This window comes from Leptodactylus fuscus, chromosome 4 (genome assembly GCF_031893055.1).
Source record: "Leptodactylus fuscus isolate aLepFus1 chromosome 4, aLepFus1.hap2, whole genome shotgun sequence".
NCBI lineage: Eukaryota > Metazoa > Chordata > Amphibia > Anura > Leptodactylidae > Leptodactylus > Leptodactylus fuscus.
In genome coordinates, this window is record NC_134268.1 from 222,938,470 (window position 1) to 222,963,051 (window position 24,582).

General features: G+C 50.4%; 1 protein-coding gene across 2 annotated transcripts in view; it reads right to left on the reverse strand.

Moving 5' to 3' along the window:
- LOC142201037 (uncharacterized) overlaps positions 1–24,582 on the reverse strand; it is an 84,498-nt gene that overhangs the window by 11,269 nt on the left and 48,647 nt on the right. For both annotated transcript variants that reach the window (XM_075271850.1, XM_075271849.1), the window contains exons 9-12: positions 21,572–22,807; positions 17,184–21,224; positions 666–766; positions 205–411 (exon numbers count right to left, since the gene is read on the reverse strand). In XM_075271850.1, the coding sequence (XP_075127951.1) occupies positions 205–411; positions 666–766; positions 17,184–21,224; positions 21,572–22,807 (5,585 nt within the window). The remainder of the gene's footprint in view (positions 1–204; positions 412–665; positions 767–17,183; positions 21,225–21,571; positions 22,808–24,582) is intronic.

The following is a 24,582-nucleotide window of genomic DNA, read 5'->3' on the forward strand; positions in this document are numbered from 1 at the left end:
GGCACGATGGGAAACCTCCGGATATAGACACTCGTGTACGGGGAACTGACCCCATCTAATAGGGATGTGGGTGGCGGCAGCTGATAAGTCCCGCCTCCAATGGGGTTCTAGGATCAGCTGACCCGCGGCCTCAGTAGTGCAGCCAGACCCTGCGTACACTACACCGCCTATAGATCCGGAATATTCCGCACATTCACCGCTTACCTTGGGCTTGGCCTCTTTGGGTGTTGTCGTTTTTGTGGCGCTCCCCAGGGGGCGCTTTGGAGTTGCGTTGTTATTGGTGCCGGCTGTAGCAGGGCTGCTGGCCTTTTTAGGTTGGGTGGGTGTTGCAGAGAGCGGCTTCCTGGGGCTGGGGGCAGCCAAAGGTTTGCCCTTAGGGGGCGCTGCAGCTTTGCTTGGGACGGCTGCGGCCTGTACAGGGAAGAGAGAGAAAAGGAGAATGAAATAACCTGCAAAGTGATAAAGCAGCGGCCCTGTAGGGGGAGACACTATACACCATACAGGGGGGAGGGGCTATAAGAGCAGAGGAATTGTACAAGGACTGGTATCTGCACCCAGCTTTCCCAGGAACAGAAAATAAAGAAAGGTCTAAACAAAATATATGCACACAATCCTAAAGCCGCCCCATTAATATCCCAGACAACACTACATAATGTCTGCCGCACCTTCACCTTCTTCTCAGGACTCGCAGGGAGCTCCTTGGTCGGTGGAGCCGAAATGTCACTTCCGGATTTGGCCTCTGGAGCAGCGACAGTCTCTGATTTACCTGAAAGATGGAAGAAGGGTCAACGAAACTGTCCAAGTCACAGAGCGAGACGTCTCCTGAGCTACAACCTGTATTATACTCCAGAGCTGCGCTCACTATTCTGCTGGTGCAGTCACTGTGTACATACATTACATTACTTATCCTGTATATACTCCAGAGCTGCGCTCACTATTCTGCTGGTACAGTCACTGTGTACATACATTACATTACTTATCCTGTATTATACTCCAGAGCTGCGCTCACTATTCTGCTGGTGCAGTCACTGTGTACATACATTACATTACTTATCCTGTATTATACTCCAGAGCTGCGCTCACTATTCTGCTGGTACAGTCACTGTGTACATACATTACATTACTTATCCTGTATTATACTCCAGAGCTGCGCTCACTATTCTGCTGGTACAGTCACTGTGTACATACATTACATTACGTATCCTGTATTATACTCCAGAGCTGCGCTCACTATTCTGCTGGTACAGTCACTGTGTACATACATTACATTACTTATCCTGTATTATACTCCAGAGCTGCGCTCACTATTCTGCTGGTACAGTCACTGTGTACATACATTACATTACTTATCCTGTATTATACTCCAGAGCTGCGCTCACTATTCTGCTGGTGCAGTCACTGTGTACATACATTACATTACTTATCCTGTATTATACTCCAGAGCTGCGCTCACTATTCTGCTGGTACAGTCACTGTGTACATACATTACATCACTTATCCTGTATTATACTCCAGAGCTGCGCTCACTATTCTGCTGGTACAGTCACTGTGTACATACATTACATTACTTATCCTGTATTATACTCCAGAGCTGCGCTCACTATTCTGCTGGTACAGTCACTGTGTACATAGATTACATTACTTATCCTGTATTATACTCCAGAGCTGCGCTCACTATTCTGCTGGTACAGTCACTGTGTACATACATTACATTACTTATCCTGTATTATACTCCAGAGCTGCGCTCACTATTCTGCTGGTGCAGTCACTGTGTACATACATTACATTACTTATCCTGTATTATACTCCAGAGCTGCACTCACTATTCTGCTGGTGCAGTCACTGTGTACATACATTACATTACTTATCCTGTATTATACTCCAGAGCTGCACTCACTATTCTGCTGGTACAGTCACTGTGTACATACATTACATTACTTATCCTGTATTATACCCCAGAGCTGCGCTCACTATTCTGCAGGTGCAGTCACCGTACACGGTCTATATCATGTACGTAGAAAGTGATCCCACCAGCAGAATAGTGAGCGCAGCTCTGGAGTATAAAACATTATGCAACGTTTTATGTAAATTACATACGATGAGTGGACACTCCCTCCCATTCTGCCCCCTGTTGGATAATACGTGTATCACCAGAAGCGTGCATTACACTATTAGTATCACACACTGTGTATATAGCAGTGAGATCTCACACAGCAAACCACAACAAGAAGTGATACGCATGAGAGCAGCACAGTTAGTCAGTAGTCGGTGCAGTTTCGGGGCTCTGTATATACCGCCAGTCAGTGTGATTATGTTACTGCTCGCTCTCTGCACATGGAGTCCCTGTGACCCGGCACCAAGTGTCCTTGATAATACTGAGACAGACTATTACATAACAGAGTATATTACATAACCCCTCCCCCGCCCGCTATATGCGTACACAATGGCGCCCGCTCCCTGATGTTTGCAGCAGTGCACACGGTGAGTTCCCGCCTGTCACAAGCCATTTATTCCCCTCCACAGCTCGGGTCAGTAACATGTCACCTCCCCTGTCTGTGCCCGCTCTGCATATGGCGGCACGTCACAGAGCATCTGCTGCGCCACTGCTACGGCCATGACACCATTACCAGGAGTCACCTGCAGGGCAAAGCATGGCGGTATATCAGGTGGATCAAGCTTGTGTCTTCATTGCTAAAGTGTAGATATAATACAGGCTAGAGAAGGACAACCCCCCCCCCCCCCATGTAATACAGGCTGGAGAAGGACAACCCCGCCCCCCATGTAATACAGGCTAGAGAAGGATAACCCCCCCGCCCCCCATGTAATACAGGCTAGAGAAGGACAACCCCCCCCCCCCCATGTAATACAGGCTGGAGAAGGACAACCCCGCCCCCCATGTAATACAGGCTAGAGAAGGATAACCCCCCCGCCCCCCATGTAATACAGGCTAGAGAAGGATAACCCCTCCCCCCATGTAATACAGGCTAGAGAAGGATAACCCCTCCCCCCATGTAATACAGGCTAGAGAAGGATAACCCCTCCCTCCATGTAATACAGGCTAGAGAAGGATAACCCCTCCCCCCATGTAATACAGGCTAGAGAAGGACAACCCCCTCCCCCCATGTAATACAGGCTAGAGAAGGATATCCCCTCCCCCCATGTAATACAGGCTAGAGAAGGATATCCCCTCCCCCCATATAATATAGGCTAAAGAAGAATATCCCCTCCCCCCATGTAATACAGGCTAGAGAAGGATATCCCCTCCCCCCATATAATATAGGCTAAAGAAGAATATCTCCTCCCCCCATGTAATACAGGCTAGAGAAGGATAACCCCTCCCTCCATGTAATACAGGCTAGAGAAGGACAACCCCCTCCCCCCATGTAATACAGGCTAGAGAAGGATATCCCCTCCCCCCATGTAATACAGGCTAGAGAAGGATATCCCCTCCCCCCATATAATATAGGCTAAAGAAGAATATCCCCTCCCCCCATGTAATACAGGCTAGAGAAGGATAACCCCTCCCCCCATGTAATACAGGCTAAAGAAGGATAACCCCCCCCCCCACATGATACAGGCTAGAGAAGGATAACCCCTCCCTCATGAAATACAGGCTAGAGAAGGATAACCCCTCCCCCCATGTAATACAGGCTAGAGAAGGACAACCCCCTCCCCCCATGTAATACAGGCTAGAGAAGGATATCCCCTCCCCCCATATAATATAGGCTAAAGAAGGATATCCCCTCCCCCCATGTAATACAGGCTAGAGAAGGATATCCCCTCCCCCCATGTAATACAGGCTAGAGAAGGATATCCCCTCCCCCCATATAATATAGGCTAAAGAAGGATATCCCCTCCCCCCATGTAATACAGGCTAGAGAAGGATAACCCCTCCCCCCATGTAATACAGGCTAGAGAAGGATATCCCCTCCCCCCATATAATATAGGCTAAAGAAGGATAGCCCCTCCCCCCATGTAATACAGGCTAGAGAAGGATATCCCCTCCCCCCATATAATATAGGCTAAAGAAGGATATCCCCTCCCCCCATGTAATACAGGCTAGAGAAGGATAACCCCTCCCCCCATTTAATACAGGCTAGAGAAGGATAACCCCTCCCTCCATGTAATACAGGCTGGAGAAGGATAACCCCTCCTCCCATGTAATACAGGCTGGAGAAGGATAACCCCTCCCCCCATGTAATACAGGCTAGAGAAGGATAACCCCCTCCCCCCATGTAATACAGGCTAGAGAAGGATAACCCCTCCCCCCATGTAATACAGGCTAGAGAAGGATAACCCCTCCCCCCATGTAATACAGGCTAGAGAAGGATAACCCCCCCGCCCCCCATGTAATACAGGCTAGAGAAGGATAACCCCTCCCCCCATTTAATACAGGCAAGAGAAGGATAACCCCTCCTTCCATGTAATACAGGCTAGAGAAGGATAACCCCTCCCCCCATGTAATACCAGCTGGAGAAGGATAACCCCTCCCCCCATGTAATACAGGCTAGAGAAGGATAAACCCCCCCCCCCCGGCCCCCATGTAATACAGGCTAGAGAAGGATAACCCCTCCCTCCATGTAATACAGGCTAGAGAAGGATAACCCCTCCCCCCATGTAACACAGGCTAGAGAAGGATAACCCCTCCCCCCATGTAATACAGGCTAGAGAAGGATAACCCCTCCCCCCATGTAATACAGGCTAAAGAAGGATAACCCCCCCCCCCCACGTGATACAGGCTAGAGAAGGATAACCCCTCCCTCATGAAATACAGGCTAGAGAAGGATAACCCCTCCCCCCATGTAATACAGGCTAGAGAAGGACAACCCCCTCCCCCCATGTAATACAGGCTAGAGAAGGATATCCCCTCCCCGCATATAATATAGGCTAAAGAAGGATATCCCCTCCCCCCATGTAATACAGGCTAGAGAAGGATATCTCCTCCCCCCATGTAATACAGGCTAGAGAAGGATATCCCCTCCCCCCATGTAATACAGGCTAGAGAAGGATATCCCCTCCCCGCATATAATATAGGCTAAAGAAGGATATCCCCTCCCCCCATGTAATACAGGCTAGAGAAGGATATCTCCTCCCCCCATGTAATACAGGCTAGAAAAGGATATCCCCTCCCCCCATGTAATACAGGCTAGAGAAGGATATCCCCTCCCCCCATATAATATAGGCTAAAGAGGGATATCCCCTCCCCCCATGTAATACAGGCTAGAGAAGGATAACCCCTCCCCCCATGTAATACAGGCTAGAGAAGGATAACCCCTCCCCCCATGTAATACAGGCTAAAGAAGGATAACCCCCCCCCCCACGTGATACAGGCTAGAGAAGGATAACCCCTCCCTCATGAAATACAGGCTAGAGAAGGATAACCCCTCCCCCCATGTAATACAGGCTAGAGAAGGACAACCCCCTCCCCCCATGTAATACAGGCTAGAGAAGGATAACCCCTCCCCCCATGTAATACAGGCTGGAGAAGGATAACCCCTCCCCCCATGTAATACAGGCTAGAGAAGGATAACCCCTCCCCCCATGTAATACAGGCTAGAGAAGGATAACCCCTCCCCCCATGTAATACAGGCTGGAGAAGGATAACCCCTCCCCCCATGTAATACAGGCTAGAGAAGGATAACCCCTCCCCCCATGTAATACAGGCTGGAGAAGGATAACCCCTCCCCCCATGTAATACAGGCTAGAGAAGGATAACCCCCCCCGCCCCCCATGTAATACAGGCTAGAGAAGGATAACCCCCCCGCCCCCCATGTAATACAGGCTAGAGGATAACCCCTCCCCCATTTAATACAGGCTAGAAAAGGATAACCCCTCCCTCCATGTAATACAGGCTGGAGAAGGATAACCCCTCCCCCCATGTAATACAGGCTAGAGAAGGATAACCCCCTCCCCCCATGTAATACAGGCTAGAGAAGGATAACCCCTCCCCCCATGTAATACAGGCTGGAGAAGGATAACCCCTCCCCCCATGTAATACAGGCTAGAGAAGGATAACCCCCCCGCCCCCCATGTAATACAGGCTAGAGAAGGATAACCCCCCCCCCGCCCCCCATGTAATACAGGCTAGAGAAGGATAACCCCTCCCCCCATTTAATACAGGCAAGAGAAGGATAACCCCTCCTTCCATGTAATACAGGCTAGAGAAGGATAACCCCTCCCCCCATGTAATACAGGCTGGAGAAGGATAACCCCTCCCCCCATGTAATACAGGCTAGAGAAGGATAACCCCCCCCCCCCCCCCGGCCCCCATGTAATACAGGCTAGAGAAGGATAACCCCTCCCCCCATTTAATACAGGCTAGAGAAGGATAACCCCTCCCTCCATGTAATACAGGCTAGAGAAGGATAACCCCTCCCCCCATGTAACACGCTAGAGAAGGATAACCCCTCCCCCCATGTAATACAGGCTAGAGAAGGATAACCCCTCCCCCCATGTAATACAGGCTAAAGAAGGATAACCCCCCCCCCACGTGATACAGGCTAGAGAAGGATAACCCCTCCGTCATGAAATACAGGCTAGAGAAGGATAACCCCTCCCCCCATGTAATACAGGCTAGAGAAGGACAACCCCCTCCCCCCATGTAATACAGGCTAGAGAAGGATATCCCCTCCCCGCATATAATATAGGCTAAAGAAGGATATCCCCTCCCCCATGTAATACAGGCTAGAGAAGGATATCCCCTCCCCCCATGTAATACAGGCTAGAGAAGGATATCCCCTCCCCCCATATAATAGAGGCTAAAGAAGGATATCCCCTCCCCCCATGTAATACAGGCTAGAGAAGGATATCCCCTCCCCCCATATAATATAGGCTAAAGAGGGATATCCCCTCCCCCCATGTAATACAGGCTAGAGAAGGATAACCCCTCCCCCCATTTAATACAGGCTAGAGAAGGATAACCCCTCCCTCCATGTAATACAGGCTGGAGAAGGATAACCCCTCCCCCCATGTAATACAGGCTAGAGAAGGATAACCCCTCCCCCCATGTAATACAGGCTGGAGAAGGATAACCCCTCCCCCCATGTAATACAGGCTAGAGAAGGATAACCCCTCCCCCCATGTAATACAGGCTGGAGAAGGATAACCCCTCCCCCCATGTAATACAGGCTGGAGAAGGATAACCCCTCCCTCCATGTAATACAGGCTGGAGAAGGATAACCCCTCCCCCCATGTAATACAGACTAGAGAAGGATAACCCCTCCCCCCATGTAATACAGGCTGGAGAAGGATAACCCCTCCCCCCATGTAATACAGGCTAGAGAAGGATAACCCCTCCCCCCATGTAATACAGGCTAGAGAAGGATAACCCCTCCCCCCATGTAATACAGGCTGGAGAAGGATAACCCCTCCCCCCATGTAATACAGGCTAGAGAAGGATAACCCCTCCCCCCATGTAATACAGGCTGGAGAAGGATAACCCCTCCCCCCATGTAATACAGGCTGGAGAAGGATAACCCCTCCCTCCATGTAATACAGGCTGGAGAAGGATAACCCCTCCCCCCATGTAATACAGGCTAGAGAAGGATAACCCCTCCCCCCATGTAATACAGGCTGGAGAAGGATAACCCCTCCCCCCATGTAATACAGGCTAGAGAAGGATAACCCCTCCCCCCATGTAATACAGGCTGGAGAAGGATAACCCCTCCCCCCATGTAATACAGGCTAGAGAAGGATAACCCCTCCCCCCATTTAATACAGGCTAGAGAAGGATAACCGCTCCCTCTATGTAATACAGGCTAGAGAAAGATAACCCCTCCCCCCATGTAACACAGGCTAGAGAAGGATAACCCCTCCCCCCATGTAATACAGGCTAGAGAAGGATAACCCCCCATGCTTTACACTGCAGGCTGCAGAAAACACAACTATAACATTTCCACTGTAGTTTTTCTGCAGGACGCCCTGTATTTGCGCAGCCTTGTATTTGGGCAGGCCCTGTATTTGGGCAGCCCTGGCGCGGTGGAGGTGTCGGGGGATGGGCAGGACAAAAGTAAAGCCGCAATTTATATAAGAGGCTAAAAAGCAAATCATCTGCGTTTTATTCTTCTTGCACAATCCCCGCTGTGGTGTAATCCGGATTCAGCCCCCGCCGCGGCGGCCACTTCAGTAATAAGTGTCCCTGGATGACCGCACGCCGACCCCTCCCCCGCAGCGCTCCAGCTGTTACACTACAACCCCCAGCAGGTACCACAGAGAAGACGCTGGGAGTTGTAGTCTCATCCTGGAGGGCTAGGCAGGCAGACATCATGGCTGCCACTCAGCTTTGCCAAACACCTGAATGGTAAAGCACCTGGTACATACGTCACCCACATACACAACCGGGCAGGTTGCTGAGGTTGTAACTCAGCTTTCCTTGACTCCTGAATAGAAAATTTGTATGAATATCTGCTCACACTAGACTGACCTACGTTATAACTAGAGAGGAAAAGCTGGGTGGTGACGCTATAGCCGCCATTCTGACATCCTTGCTTCTGCACCCCAATATCTAGAGAGAGCTGCCATTCAGGATGTCAGGCAGGCTGGATAACCGCCCCGCAGGCCGTGTAGGTCGGCACCCAGCATTTTCTAGGCTCCTGAATGGCAGCAAGATGCTGGAATACATCCAGATTGCTAGAAAGGTAAGAGTGCTGATATATAAGTGGTCACTCCGCTTCCCCAGGCTCCTGAATGGCAAGTCTGCAGACTGCTTAATGCACACATCCATCTTGTAGCTAAACTTGTGTTCCCATTCGGGGTCTGGGAAAGCTGGGTGATTATTTGGACGTGATTAAACCCTGGTTGCTCAGGCTGTGCCGGTCTCCAGGCCGGACCAGCGGGGTCTGAAACCTCCTGATGGAGCAAGTGCGAGTTCTGCAGAGGCCGTATACGGGGGCCTCATAATCTGTGAACAGACGGGAGCGGCCGCAAACACCGCGCGCAAAATATAACGGCTCTGACATTTCAGGAGACCCCAGAACGAGACGACTGACAACATCTCAAGTAAAGCAAAGGATCACCCCACCAGCCACCCCTGCAGCAAGCAAGGGGTTAACACCCAGCTCTACCAGCTGCAGGATACAACCCCCCGACCCCTGAAATATTGTAGACCAGGGGTAGGGAACCTTCGGCTCTCCAGCTGCTGTGAAACTACAACTCCCAGCATGCTCCATTCACTTCCATGGGAGTTCCCAGAACAGCAGAGCCAGGATGCATGCTGGGAGTTGTAGTTTTGCAACAGCTGGAGAGCCGGACGTTCCCTACCCCTGTTGTAGACGGTTTCCAGCTTTTCCACACTCCTGAATGGCAAGCCTCTATGAATGGTCAGGTATAGAGCTACACCTGAGGAGGGCGCTGCAGAGCACAGCAATGGCCACGCACCCTATACATAACCTATACAGAAAATGGGATTTGTAAGGGGGAGGGGGACACACATCTGCAGGATCAGACCACACATTGGGGGGTGTTTGCCGTCTGTATCCAGGGAGACATAAGTCTGCATAGGAGCTGTATACACAGAACGGAAGCTATATGTAAGGTCAGGCGGAACGCTTTATCCGTGCGGAATATGGCGAGGGGTCACCACACGGCCTTGGAAACTGGAAGACGACCCAAGGCCCGAGCGGTGACTGCAGATTAGTATCAGATCCCCTATATACCCCGTACACTACCTGCACCTATAGAAGGATATAGCAGAGCACAAGAGGTGTCTGACAACATGCACACACGTGATCTGACACCCGGCACCACCACTATTGCCCCCTCTGACCGGGCAGACACAGAGGCCGCAGACCCCGGGAAACCTCCAGTAACTCTTTCAGGCAACTTCATCTCAACAATCTAGAAATTGTATGACGAGCCGAATCCATCGCCCCCCGCCGCGCACTGAGCTCTGCTACATCCCAGCACATTCCCATCATGGCCGCACACACACAATCCTGTTTACAGCCGGAGGGGGGCGGCCACACATCCCCCGAGCTTGTCCGTCCATAATCCCTCGCAGCGCACATCTGTCACTATACACAATATATACCGGATAGGAAGCATGTATATAGTGTGTATATGTAACTACCCCGCCGTATCTTGTACTGGGAAAGATGGGTGACAACCAATAGGAAAAATTATTTTGATTTGATTTCGTATAGTGGTGGACAAGTCATTCAGGAGCCCGGAAAAGCTGGGTGGGCGCCCTATTTGTTGTCACTCTCCTTTTAGTTTCAGGGGTTGCACAAGATTAGAGTAACAGGGTTGCATGCTTGCAAAAACAGTGCCCCCTCTGTCAGCAGGTCGTGTGTAGTATTGCAGATGAGTCCTATTCACTTCAATGCAGCCAAACTGCAATACCAGGCACAACCTATGCACAGGGGCGGCGCTGTTTCTGGAAAAAAGCGGCCAGGTTTTCTTAGTCCCGATATACAGACAGAACCAAGATGCAGCGAATTGAATTCTTTGGGGATTGTTTGAGATTTTAGGCGGGCCGGTTTCTTACCCTTCTGGACCTCCTGTTCTTTGGGGGATACCGGTGAGATCTTGGCAGTGACTTCCTCCATGACTTTCTCCTCCGGAATCTTCAGTCTCATCTTCTCCGAGACGTTGGATGTGATGGGAGATTCCGCTCTCTTGGTTTCGTTCTTCTCGCCGGTGCCAGCTTCCGGGACATCGTCCAGCTTAGTCAATGGCGTGGCCAAGGACAGAAGGTCCCGACTGGATGAAGGAGGCCCATCAATACCCCGCTCCATCATAAAGCCAAGTGGCTGCTTCATAGGAGAGGAGGAGGAGGAGAAGCCGACCGTGTCCTGCCGGGCAGAGAAGTCGTAGCCCAGCGTCTGCTCTTCGGCTACAGTCATCGACCTCTTCATGGAGCTCCCTTGTTTTTTGGCCAGGGTGCTCTGGCTTTGGTTCACGCCGCCGGGTGGTGACAGATCAAGGCTTTCCTTGGCTCCCGAAGTCTCGGGGTACTTATCGGCAATGTTGACCGTCGGAGGGACGGCCAGGTGTGAGCACTCGGACATTGCGCGCCGGATGGCCTTCCTCTGGTAGGACGCTCTGTCTAGTAGCGGACAATCCTCGAGACTGTCGAGCCGATCCTCCGTGTCCATGTTGAACCCATCTTCATCTAGGTCATGAGCGTGATTGGCAGGGGTGGGGGGTTTAAAGTCATCCTGAGCCAGCTCCACCATGGTTTTTGGTGGCTCACGGGGTGCAGGGACAGCGCCCCCATTCTTCAGGTGGTTGTCTGGTAGAGAACACTTCTCTTTGTTAAGGCTACCGTCAGGCAGGACAGGGTTAAAATTGTGATTCCAAACCTTCGTATTTTGGTTCTGGAAAAGCGCCTCCGTCTCAGACTGCCCGAAAAGCTGCTGTTCCTTGTCACTGGTGGACATCAAGATGGTTTTGGTCGCAGCTTTTTCCTGATCGGTGATGGCCGGGATCAGATCGAAACAGTCAAAGATCCTGGACGGTCCATCGGCGGGCAAAGCGACCTCGGCAGGTTTGGAGCAAGAGAAGGGATCTTCTAAGAAGGCGAGCTGCTCGGGACTGAACGGGTTCTGGCTACTTTTGCTTTGCCCTTCACATTCCGCCTTCTCCTTGGGTCCCAGTTGGAGGCTTTTGTCTAGTTTGGTCTCGAAGAAGCAGAGCTTGTCCTCGTCCGTGAAGCCGGCGCTCTTCACCAGCCCATCTTTCATTTGTCCTCCAGCGTTCACATTCAGACCGATCTCGTTCAGCTTCCCCTCCGTCCTCTGCCATTCATACTCGGCTTTGGGGTCCGGGTTCCGGCCGTTGCACAGCTGGCTGTATTCAGTGAGCGCAGCGGGCTGCTGGTTGGAGGAGGACATTGTTTTCCTCTTCGCTTGCCTTGGCTTGTGAGCGAGACTAACATGCAGAGAGCGAGCCTGCCTCGCGCGCTGACATCACATCTGCTTCTGTGTACACGGCAGAGGAGAAACATGAATCTCCACCTACAGATCCCCCCTCCTCCAGCCTGGTATAGGAGGACGCAGACCCCACCGACCCATTGTCATCTGCTCAGTACCTGCAAGAGCTGCGCTCCTCATAAGACACCATAACAAGTATACAACTAACCCAAGGAGTTATAAGGGCTGTTTAGCATCTTACCCCCGGGGTTTGGGCAGCAGAGGTCACGGGGTCAGGTGCTCCTTCCAATCACGTGCCTCAGAGTCGGAAACAGTCCAGAAACCAGAGGTCTCATTTCGGCAGAACCTCATTGTTCTGGGCTGATCCAGACTGGGTCAGGTGATCGGAAACCGCACGCAGTCCTGGGTAACCCCTTCAACATTCGCCTACAAAGGGGCTTCATACACAATAGAGGGAGACTTGCTTATTAGTGGGGTCCAACTACTGGAACCACCACCGGGGACCCCAAGAACAGGGGTCCCATTCCTGTGTCAATGTCGCGGCAGGTTCAGCAGGCGCTGGGTTATCTCTAGTAATACCACAGAAGCAAATAAAGAAGGGCCCTGCCTGTGCAAAGTCTCACAATAGGTTAGGGAAGATCCCTTTAAGCAGTCCAGGCTGGTTTTGGGATGGGCGGTGGTCAGGGCCCTGCTGAGCCAATACTAGGAAACCGTTCACACATTGGCTATTTCTTGCATTATTTCAGTGGCGGAATCCACAAATTCTGCAGAAAAACTCGCACAATATTCGGTGAAGGGGGATAAAGCCCCATAGGCATAGGCAGTACACCGGCATGCAATGTGCGATATGATAGGTCAAACCCAGCCCAAATGTTCATCCAGAGCCTCCTGCTACATGGACAGCCTAGTCTTACTGTAGATAAATGGGATAAATGAAGGGATAAAACCTCTGCAGGACGTCCAGTGACAACTCGCCTATTGTAACAGCTGTGAAGTTGTCAGCGACCTGGAGGGGCGCGCTCACCGCTCTGAGATATCATGTCTGCTCGCCTTCTGCCTGGAGAGAGTCCGTCCAGTAACACGCCGCGCCCGTCTCATCGACATTTCAGAATGAATCTATTTCTGCTTGCGACATTGCTGATGTGCGGCCCCAGGCTCTGCGCAGACCTACTTTGTGCGGGTCCCCTGCAGGGACAGACTGCCCGGCCACTGCCCCTCCGATGCTGCTATTTTGGGGCCGTGTAACATTGCGTTAGTGACTATATAGGAAGACATGTAGCTATATGCCACATGGGGCTGCGGAGGAGGACACCCCATGTCAGCAAAGAGGCCACGGCTACATGTGCAGAACACGCACACACTCTAGGTATCCGGTCCATGGAGATCAGACAGTGGATGAGAAGTTTGGATGTGCTTCGGGTGTTACCCCAGTGCCAAGATCTCGGCTAGAGGCTGAAAGATCTGATCTGATCTCCATCCAGATTGTTACACCGAGTCTAGGCGATTCCCTGTGATCCCAGCAGCCTGGACGCCATACCGATACACATACACCGATACATTGCACATACACCCCGATACATTACACATACACCGATACATTGCACATACACCGATACATTGCACATACACCCCGATACATTACACATACACCGATACATTGCACATACACCGATACATTGCACATACACCCCGATACATTACACATACACCGATACATTGCACATACACCGATACATTGCACATACACCAATACACTGCACATACACCCCGATACATTACACATACATCCTGATACATTGCACACACCCCGATACACTGCACATACATTGATACATTGCATATACACCCCGATACATTGCACATACACCCCGATACATTGCACACACACCCCGATACACTGCACACACACCCCGATACACTGCACATACATCCTGATACATTGCACACACCCCAATACATTACACACACCCCCCCCCCCCCGATACATTGCACATACACCGATACATTGCACACACACCGATACATTACACATACATCCTGATACATTGCACACACCCCAATACATTACACACACACCCCCCCCCCGATACATTGCACATACACCGATACATTGCACACACACCGATACATTACACATACATCCTGATACATTGCACACCCCCCCCCCCGATACATTGTACATACACCCCGATACATTGTACATACACCCCGATACATTGTACACACACCCTGATACATTACACATACATCCTGATACATTGCACACACCCCGATACATTGCACACACCCCGATACATTACACCCCCCCCCCCGATACATTGTACATACACCCCGATACATTGCACATACACCCCGATACATTGTACACACACACCGATACATTACACATACATCCTGATACATTGCACACACCCCAATACACTGCACATACGTTGCACATACACCCCGATACGTTGCACATACACCCCGATACGTTGCACATACACCCCGATACGTTGCACATACACCCCGATACGTTGCACATACACCCCGATACGTTGCACATACACCCCGATACGTTGCACATACACCCCGATACGTTGCACATACACCCCGATACGTTGCACATACACCCCGATACGTTGCACATACACCCCGATACGTTGCACATACACCCCGATACGTTGCACATACACCCCGATACGTTGCACATACACCCCGATACGTTGCACATACACCCCGATACGTTGCACATACACCCCGATACGTTGCACATACACCCCGATACGTTGCACATACACCCCGATAGATTACACACACCCCGATACACTGCACATACATCCTGATACATTGCACACACCCCAATACATTACACCCCCCCCCCCCGATACATTGCACATACACCGATACATTACACACACCCCGATACATTACACATACATCCTGATACATTGCACATACACCGATACATTGCACATACACCCCGATACATTGCACATACACCCCGATACATTGCACATACACCCCGATACATTGCACATACACCCCGATACATTGCACATACACCCCGATACATTGCACATACACCGATACATTGTACACACACCCCGATACATTGTACACACACCCCGATACATTGTATCAGACTGGAGTCCAGGCTGCTGGGATCACAGGGCATTATCTGAAATGGTTATAGTTGGGGCAGCTGGGGGTATATGGCTATGTAACCTGAGTTCAGGACCATGGGAAAGCTGTGTGGGAGCAGATATGACGGCCATATGTTCCTCTGCAGTACTGCTATGCACCACAATTACAGAGGTATATATGACAGAGTCAGGCCATATACCAGTGGGGTAATAAGGTCAGCAGCTTTCCCTACGTTACGACTGTAGCAGAAGAGCCGCGCCATGAATCGGACACGATATGGATTATCTGTAGGGACAGACATACCAGCACTGCGGGGGTTAACACCATCGCGCTCCCTCCACGCTATAGGGAACGATTCGCCCCCCGCTCTATTTTTAGCCGGCTATTTTTTGCCGATTTAACGCTTTCCTTCCAGCTCGTCGGTGAATGATCTCGCTCGCTCGCTGGTTTCCAAGGCAACGTCCCATAAGGAGGATAATGAGGGGCTCGGCAGCGCGGAGGGAACGGCGAGGTTTCTGGATGACGGGGTAACGCGCGGCAGGTTTTGTGAATGAATCCTTTGATCCATTTTCTGTCCATGTGCGGCGATTCTGCGCCAACGTGACCGACGTTACTGGCGGACTCTCTCCGATCCCCCGTTGTGTCATCTCTCGGCCGCGCGTCTCCCCCCGCAGGACACAACCAACCTTTCCTTCATCACAATTTATATCATCTACCAAGGACGCCGGGAGTCAACGGAGCAACAGGGCGCCAAACCCGACCTCTCGCAACATCCCGCAACTTGCCAGAAAATCTGATTTCAGCAGAGACGGCCACAAATCCCCCCCCCCCCTCCCCCACTGACCACAGTGTTACAGCGAAGGGTAACAAGATTACAGGGGGTCCGATATATGGACGGCTGGTCCTTAGACAATCGGGGCCCCTTAATTATTAAGTATTAATCAAAGTTAGTCAAACCACGCAAATAAAAAAAAAAAAAAAAAAAAAAATTATTGGGGAGGGGTCTTATCCTGGCCTTAAAGGGGTTGTCCCTACTATCAAGCTCCTCCTCTTCTCAGGCAGTGACATCACACGGCCGTGCGCAGGCTCAGTCCCATTCAAATGAAAGGGGCTTAAGCTGCAATACCAAGCACAGCCACTACATCATGTGCGGCGCTGTGCTTGGTCAGTGGTGAAGAGACGGCAGTCACTAGGATCACAACCAGTGATGACGTCATCAGAGAGTAGTGTCCCCCCCTGGTTGTCATCCCAGGGATCTAGATATTAATGGTCTATAATTGGGATAAGTCCTTAATAGCTGATCAGTGGGGGGACTAGAGCAGCACAATGTACCGAAAAAGGGCAAAGCTCCACCCACCACATAGTGGCTGTGCCAGGTACTGCCATTCACCGAGCACAGGCACCACCTGAGCTGTGAACTTCCAGTGCTCACTAAATGAATATCTAAATCCTAGAAGACCCCTTTATAGGAGACCTCTCGCCACCAGCCATTCTTTTCTCGCTCCAGTAGCCCCCTCCTCCACGGACTCCAGCGCAGTTGGAATTTTTTCTCTAACCCCCACCGATCCTGAGCAATAGGTGCTGTGAGTTTTGGCAACTGTACTAGACTCCCTAATCTCCAGTGGGTGGAGTCAGGCAGGAGCAGACAAGGCGGTGACTGACCCCTGACACTGCCATGGGACATTAGGGAGTTTAGTTAGTATATCAGACCCCAAAACTAAGAAACAGGGCGGGCTGGAGAAAAAATTCCAACCGCGTCAGAATCAGCAACGCCTGTGAAAGGAGGAAAAGCGCTCGAGTTGGCCGACATGAAGAAAGGGCTTCGAAGTCCCGGGACACGACTGAATACAATGGAACAAACCCCCAGCTGTAAAACGCATCAGGTGTAAATAAGATTTTAGCTCCGTTCCTATATAGAGAATTTTTTTTTGTTTTTTTTAATAAGGCTCTTCAGGTCACAAGAACCCAAGACCTGCGCAACAAACCCAGGAATCGATTGGAGGCATCGATGCCCTTGAAGAAATGTGAGGCCACTCCTCAGACTTGTAAGGTTAGCGGGGCACAGACACGTATACCGTTAATATTAGCGTGTACCACACAAGCACCAAACCTCATGCCGCTGCTGTGGGGTGCGCAGCCATGCGTTGTTGGGACACTCCATGCCAGGGGATGCAAAATCAAACACACCTTTTTCCGGCCTTAAACGGGTCTCCTTTGGCGGCTTGGGTTTCTCCGCGGCAAGTCCCACCGCTCTGGATAATGGTGGAGGGGCAGCACTTCTGGCTTTTGTCGGCCTCATGTAGCCCTTCAGGACCTCCGGAGCTTTGGTTTTCTCTTCAGCCTTGTTAGTTTTTGAAGTCGTCTTCTCTATCGGAGAACGTTCCTTCTTCAGACCAGGAGCTGGAGGTGAGGTCTTCGTTTTGGTCTTCTCTTTGGCAGCTTCTCCAATGGAGGCTTTGGGAGCGGCAGGCAAGGTTTTAGCTTCGTCTTGTTGCTCTTGCGCAGGACACTCTTCTTCGATGAGTAAAGGTTTTACATCAAGAACGTTTAGGACATCTTTGGAGACGTCAAGTTCTTCGGTCTTCCATGAAGCCTCCAAAATGGGGGTCGTCACTTTGACAAAATCTTCTTGAACATTGGAATTAAAATCAAGTAAACCTGGGGGTGTTAAGAAAGGACCCTCTATGGGCCCAGAAATGTCAAGGTGTGGCTTCTCAGGGACATGGATGTCACTTGAGTGGCCAAAAGTTATCTCCTCTACTGGAGAAACCGGAAAATCGTTAAAGGGTTTGTCTGGAGCGATGCCATCGTGAGCTCCGCGCACTTCGCCTTCTCCTAAGGACTTAGACAAATTTGCACAGGGCTTGAAGATGACATTATCGGTTTTCAGTTCTACTTCACCTTGAGTGGTTTCTCCAGTAAGTATCAAGATATCGTCATTCAACCCTTCCACTACTGCAGCAGTGATCGGAGTCTGTTCTGGTCGGTCACTCTTCAAATCGCATGGAGGGAAGTCAAAAACTACCTCCACTGGTTCAGTTTCTTGAGGAGGCCCCTTAAGAGTTGCTTCCAATGGTGGAGGAACCAAAGGATCACTCGTTGGAAGACTCTCTCTGCCACTCAATAGTCCAACATCGACCAAAACAGGGCTTTCCTTCTTCTCGGAACTATGAGGCCGCTTTAAAGACCCACGTTCGGCTTTCTTAGTACTTGGCAAATTGGCTTCCAAGGGTTGGTCGCTTGGCTGAAGGGACGGGGTCAATATCTCAAGACCTTGCTCCCCGGTATCAAACAAACTTTTTGCGCTATTTGATTTTGATTTGATTTTACCCCTTTTACCTTTCACTTGCTTCTCAGAAGGAGCTTTCTCATCTGCTTGACCCTTTTTCGGCAGGGAGAGAGGCTGGCCAGTTGGGCTCATTGGCTCCGAGTAGCTCGGCACGGGAGGAAAACTGGAGAAATTCAATTCTGGGAAAAGGTCTTTGTTCTCCAGGACCATCTCAGGGAGATTTTCAGGAACGGGCTTATTTTCTGGAATGAGCACCTGGCTGTCCAGCATGGTTGGTTCATCATCCACTTTGTGGTCCTGGACTTTATCAAACCCAACGGCATCTGCTTTACCTTCTGGAAGGGGCTCTTTGATGTCCACAACTAGACTACCCTTCTGTTCTGGAGCAAGCTCTTTGCTGCCTGGTTTACATTCTAGAAGAACCTCCTTGTCACCCAAGACCGTATCAGGCTTATTTTCTGGAGTAGGAGCTTGCAGGTCAAGGATTTCCAAAGGCGTACTGTCCTGAACTATATTATGTTTATTGTCTGACGTACGCTCCTTTCTCACCTTGACAGTACCTGACTTCTTTTTTGGAGAGCCTTTGCCACCTAGATCTGCAGAAGGCTTACTTTCCAGAATGGGTGCACTGCTGTCCCAGATGGACCAAGGCTCCGTTTCAGGAGCAGAAGTTTTGTGGCTTACAATTGTATCAGGCTTCCCTACTGGAATAGATTCCTTCAGGTCAAACTTATCTTCTGGAACAAGCTCTTTATCTTTCCGAAGTGTTCCAGGTTTAAGTTCTGGAGGAGACACTTTGCTATCTAAAACCATAAGAGGTTCGGTTTCTGAAATGAAATCCTTGCTACCTAGGACTGGCTTAGGAACTAGAGCAGACTCACTTTCTAGAACTGGCTCTTTGCTGCCGAGGATTGCAACCGGCTTACTTTGCAAAAAGGGCTCAATGCCACCCAGGTCTGCACCAGCTTTACTGTCAGGAGAAGGTTCCTTGCTGGCCAGGATCACAGCTGGTTTATCATCCAGAATAGACTCCTTGCTGCCCAGGACTACCTTACTTTCGAGGGCAGGCTCTTTGCTTCCCTGGGTTATAGTGTGCTCAGTTCCTATAATATGCTCCTTCCTGTCTAGGATTGTGCCAGGCTCACTTTCTGGAGCAGGTTCCTTGCTATCCAAGGTTACACCAGTCTTACTTTCTAGAATGGGCTCTGTGATGGCCAGTACAAAATCGAGAATATCGCGGTGTGGGGTTACACTGGGCTTACTTTCTGGAATGGCCTCCTTGTTGCCCTGGACTGTACTGGCCTTACCTTCTGGAACTAAACCCATGCCATCAGATTTATTTTCTAGAAGTGACTCTTTGCCGCTCAGGACTGGGTCAGCTTTACTTTCTGGAACCAGTCCTTTGCCATCACTGACTATTTCAGGCTTGGTTTCTGGAGTAGACACTTTGCTATCCAGAAACTTCTCAGTCTTTTTCTCTAAAATGGGATCTTTGATGCCTTCACCAAAGGTAGAGTCATTTTCTGGAACCGATTTTAATGTAGGCTCTATAGATCCCAACACTAACCCAACCACAGTATCTGTAAGAGTTAGAGGTGTACAGGGGGTCTCTACTTTAGGCAAGCCCTCACCCACACCAACTGGTAATGGAAGAGAACTGGCCAATATGTCCGTCTCCTCGGGGGCTATGCCGGGCAGTAGAACATGGCTGCCTGACCCTGCCGGCTTTTCCTCAAATGCCAATAAGTCTCTGGGAACATTTTTCAGGTCTAGGCCGTGACCAAAGTCAGACAAGGGCTCGCTGAGGTCAAGGGGTAAGTTTTTGTTTGCATTCTTGCTTTTTACTTTCTGCTCTCGCACCCTGGACTTCTGCAGATCATCTAATGGTATCACCAGAGGTAACGGCTTCTCCTCCCTTTCTGGATACAATGGCACCGCACCCGTCTGAGGTGCTAAGTCAAGGTTATCTAAACCCTTCTGCCACTGCTTTGGGTCTTTCACGTGCCCGCCACGACTAGAATTGCCGGCTCTTTTATCTCTCTTTTTCGGCTTGTCCCACTTTACCGTTTCAGCTCCGGCACTGGGGAAAGCCTCGTCTAAGGGCTTGTTCACACTTTGTGTTGGCTCCCATAAGCCTTCGTCTCTCTTGGATGGAGCTTTCAGCGTTTTCTCTGAAGTTGGGAACAGGATTTCAGGATGTAAATAAGGGCATTTGGTGACATCTGTGTCAGCCGTTCCAAATATAGAAGTGTCAGGTTTCCCGCTTTCTCCCAGGAGGAAAGGCTTTGCTTCGAAGAGGCTTTTATCCGCTTGGTCGCCAGGTGGGGTTTCAGCGTGTCTGATGGGGGAAGAATCGATGTTTTGTGGAGCTGGTATTGGTTTCTCTTGAGAATACAAGGTCGGGTCACCTTGGCTCTCTGCAACGCTCTCCAGGGCACTCTCGGCTGCGGTGACATTAGCGGCGGGCTCGGTGCCATTGGCAGCACTTAGTGTCTCTCTCCTAGTTATACCCTGAGGTTTCTCCAACAGATGGTCTTGTCTTGTAAGAGGCTCCACGTGTCCCATCGGCCCTGCCCCGGTGTAGAAAGCCTCGCCGCCACTTCTACTAAATACATCCTCTTCCCCGAACTCAACCTCTTTGGGTGCAAAGTTTTTCCTCTGTTTAGTTTTCTTCTTCTTCTTTTTCATGGCCATTTGGACGCCTTCGGGGTCTCCCACATCTCTTGCGGCTTCCCTTCGGCTCTCCATCATGTCGTGGGCTTTTTTATGCAACGCTTTGGCTCTAGAGGCCAAGGATTCGGAATGACCCGCTTGGGTAGGAGTCGGATCGGGACTGGGGGAGCCTGGCTCCAAAGCTGGGCCCGAAATGGGCGCGAGAGCAGTTTTTGCTCTGCCCGGTCGTCTGTCACTTGTTTTGGAAGGGTGTTGCTTTAGGGGTGCTGTAGATATAACAGGAACAGGTGAGGATTTCCCTAAACTAAGCAGGTACCTAGAATATTCGCTCCCTGTGGGGATCCTTCGAGCTAACGCAAAGCAGGTACAAGAGGGAGCCTTGTAACCCACAGATAGAGCGTCGGGGCAAATGCTACTCAATTTCTATATAGAGTACAAAAATTACAAAAAAAATCCAAAAAAGCTGAAAATATATAAAGTGAGGAGATTGCTCTATGAATAAAAACTATCAAGAAAATATCACTACACCATAGCCCAAAGGTAAGACATGGTAATGTAAACTAAGACACTCGGACCATCCCATATAGGTTTACATAGTGACCTGTCCCCTTACCTTGGTCTCCAGGATGTTGAAGATCATCTCTTCCAAGAGGAGTTTGTTCGGGCAGTCCTCCAGGGGGCAGGTTTCCTTCTGTAACAATTGGGGTTAAGGTCTCTGCTGGGCCCTGGCTGACAGGTGAGGCCAAAGTGGTTTCTTCCTGGGTTGAAGCAGCAAGGGGAGCGGGGGTCTCTAATTCCTGGGGTAACGTAGCAGGGGAGGCCGGAGCTCCGACGTCCTGAACTAAGGCAACAGGGGATACTGGAACCTCAGGTTCGTGAGACTCTGGAACCTCAGCTTCATGTGATGCTACAACCTCAGCTTTGTGCGATTCCAGAACCTCAGCTTTGGGTGTCGACACAGTTGGGGACTCTGGAGTCTCCGCTTCCTGGGTCAAGGCAACGGTGGACTCTGGAACCTCAGCTTCACACGATGCCAGAACTTCAGCAGGGGATGAAGGAACCTCCTCTTTGTGGGTTAATTCAACAGGGGATGGTGGAGCTTCGTGGGCCAATGCAACAGGGGAAGCTGGAACCTCCGCTTCGTCGGATACTGCAATGGGGGAGGCCGGAGCTTTGGGTGCCAAAGCACAGGGGGAAACTGGAACCTCTGCTTCGTGCATCAACACAACAGGGGAAGCTAGAAACTCCTCGTCCTGGTGCAAGGCAACAGGGGAAGATGGAACCTCCGCTTCGTGGGTCAAAGCAACAGGGGAAGCTAGAACCTCCTCGTCCTGGTGCAAGGCAACAGGGGAAGATAGAAGCTCCTCTTTGTGGATGGGAGAAGCTGGGACCTCTGCCTCCTTGGTCAATGAAACGGGAGAGGCTTGGACCAACTCAACAGGTGAGGCTGTAGACTCCGTATCCTGGCCTAAAGAAGCAGGGGAGGCCGCACTGACTTCTTCCTGGAAACCACCAACAGGTTCTGTGCGGGTCTCTGCAGGAAACTGGTCGAAAAAGGAATTTTCTTCGATCAATTCAAAGGGTGATACAGGGGATCGAGGATGGGGCTCCGCAGGGGATCGAGGAGGGGGCTCCGCACTGGTCTGAGCAGTCACCTGCTCAGCACTGACGTCGTCTTCTTTAGATTGCTCACTTTCCGCAGACTGAAGGATGAAGGCCGCTTCGTCCTGACGATCTTCAGGGGGGTTGTCGAGGTTTTCATGCACATAATTTTCAGTAGTCGGGTCAGGTGTCTCGATAGAGGTAGAAGTTACGTCTTGATGGTAGGGATCAGGTTTTAGAAAGTCTTCTGAAAAAGAAAAACAAAAAAACAAGTAATGAAAACTTAAATGAAGATACAAGCAGATAATGGAGGGCCGGGGAGGGGGCCATGTGATCAGTCAGCTGCTATTTGGAGGAGCGCCAGACCATAGCCAGGCCGCCTGCAGGTACAGATACAAGATGTGACACTACAGGCCACAGCTAGTCATTAGTCAAAAAGACAATGAGGGCTCGGAGCGCTGGAAATGAGCGGAGTCACAAACAACAGCCAGGGCCGAGGCACAGCTGATGTCCACGAAAACAGGCACATCACAAACTGGCCAGAAAACAAATACATTATAATCCTTCCTGCTAATATTATAAATGTCACAGTTTGGATGTTTGTTCCTCAATCACACAAAAACAGCTGAGCGGATTTGGATGAGATTTGTCCCATAGATACCGGTCATTCCGGTAAATGACATGGCTTCACTACTGTTATGCATTTATGTTCACATACTATAACACTGCTCCTGCCAGCAGGACTCTCTCAGCTAATTGGAGTTTGCTGATAAAGCCTGATCTGTTATCTCTCTATGTAAACACAAAGATAACACTGAGCCCATTGTGTACAAGCATCTGCATATTATCTGATCTGCTCCAGGCAGTGCTGACACACTGGAGGGGAAAACACCTTTAACCCAAATTCCGCAGTTTGCTAATATTAAACATGGCGGGAAAAAGAAAATCTAATTTGTGGCAAACAACGAGAGCTATGAAGGAGCCAGAAGTCACAGAGTTCTCCTCAAGCGGAGCTGACAAGGATCATCAGCACCAACAACATGCTCATTATATGGCTTCCCAGCGAGCTGCTGAGATGCCAGAACAATCACAGGCACAGGCGAGGAACGAGTTCAGCAACAGGACAGCTTGAGAGCAGCCAAAACACCGAAGCAGGCCGATCATCGACTGCAGCAATTTGCTGAATATAGGTGGATCATCGACGCCAACAACCCGCAGACGAAGTCGCAGGCAGAGGCTAGTATATCATATACGGGGTGTTCAGGCAATCTCTGCCAACACTGGGTACAGAGAGGGGTCGTGTCACGCTGAGACATCCACATGGCACACAGCGAGTGTCACACTAACAACTACACCGCACATGAGCAACTGTACACCCCACATACCACGACAACCCCTTGAAGGGATTCTCTAGAAATAAACCATCCTATAGACAGGTCCTCAAAAGTTATCAATATGTGATGAGTGGGGGGCCCCCGACATCCAGGACCCTTCACCCATTTCGAAGGGATGATTTTAAATCCCTAGATTTGGACTGATATTTACCACGTGACCGATGACCTGTGCCAACCATGTCATGTTGATTGTCAGATGGCACAGCTCAGTCCCATTCAATTTGTCAGGGGTACAAAACTCAGGCGAAGAGGCCACAGTGATCACCCGAATGCTATACACCCTTCATACAGGTGTCAGACCCCACCAATAACCTATCCCAAACATAGGTCACCAATATAGAAGACCTAAAACCCCTCTAAAGGGGAACGCTCACTATGCACAGGGACTGAGGCTTCATGCACATGGTCGTGTGTATTAACAGTGTCCAACAATGCACATGGTCGTGTGCACGAGGCCTTAGTCCTGGTACATCGTCGTGCTCACCCCATTTGCTTTTGCAGCCTGGACTCCCTGAAGTAGGTGTGGGACCCCTGCAGGTAGTCGTGCGCTGCCTCATGTATAGGCATCTATGGAATTAGAAGGGTCATGGGGTTACTTGCTCACATGGCAACCCTGCACTATATTTAT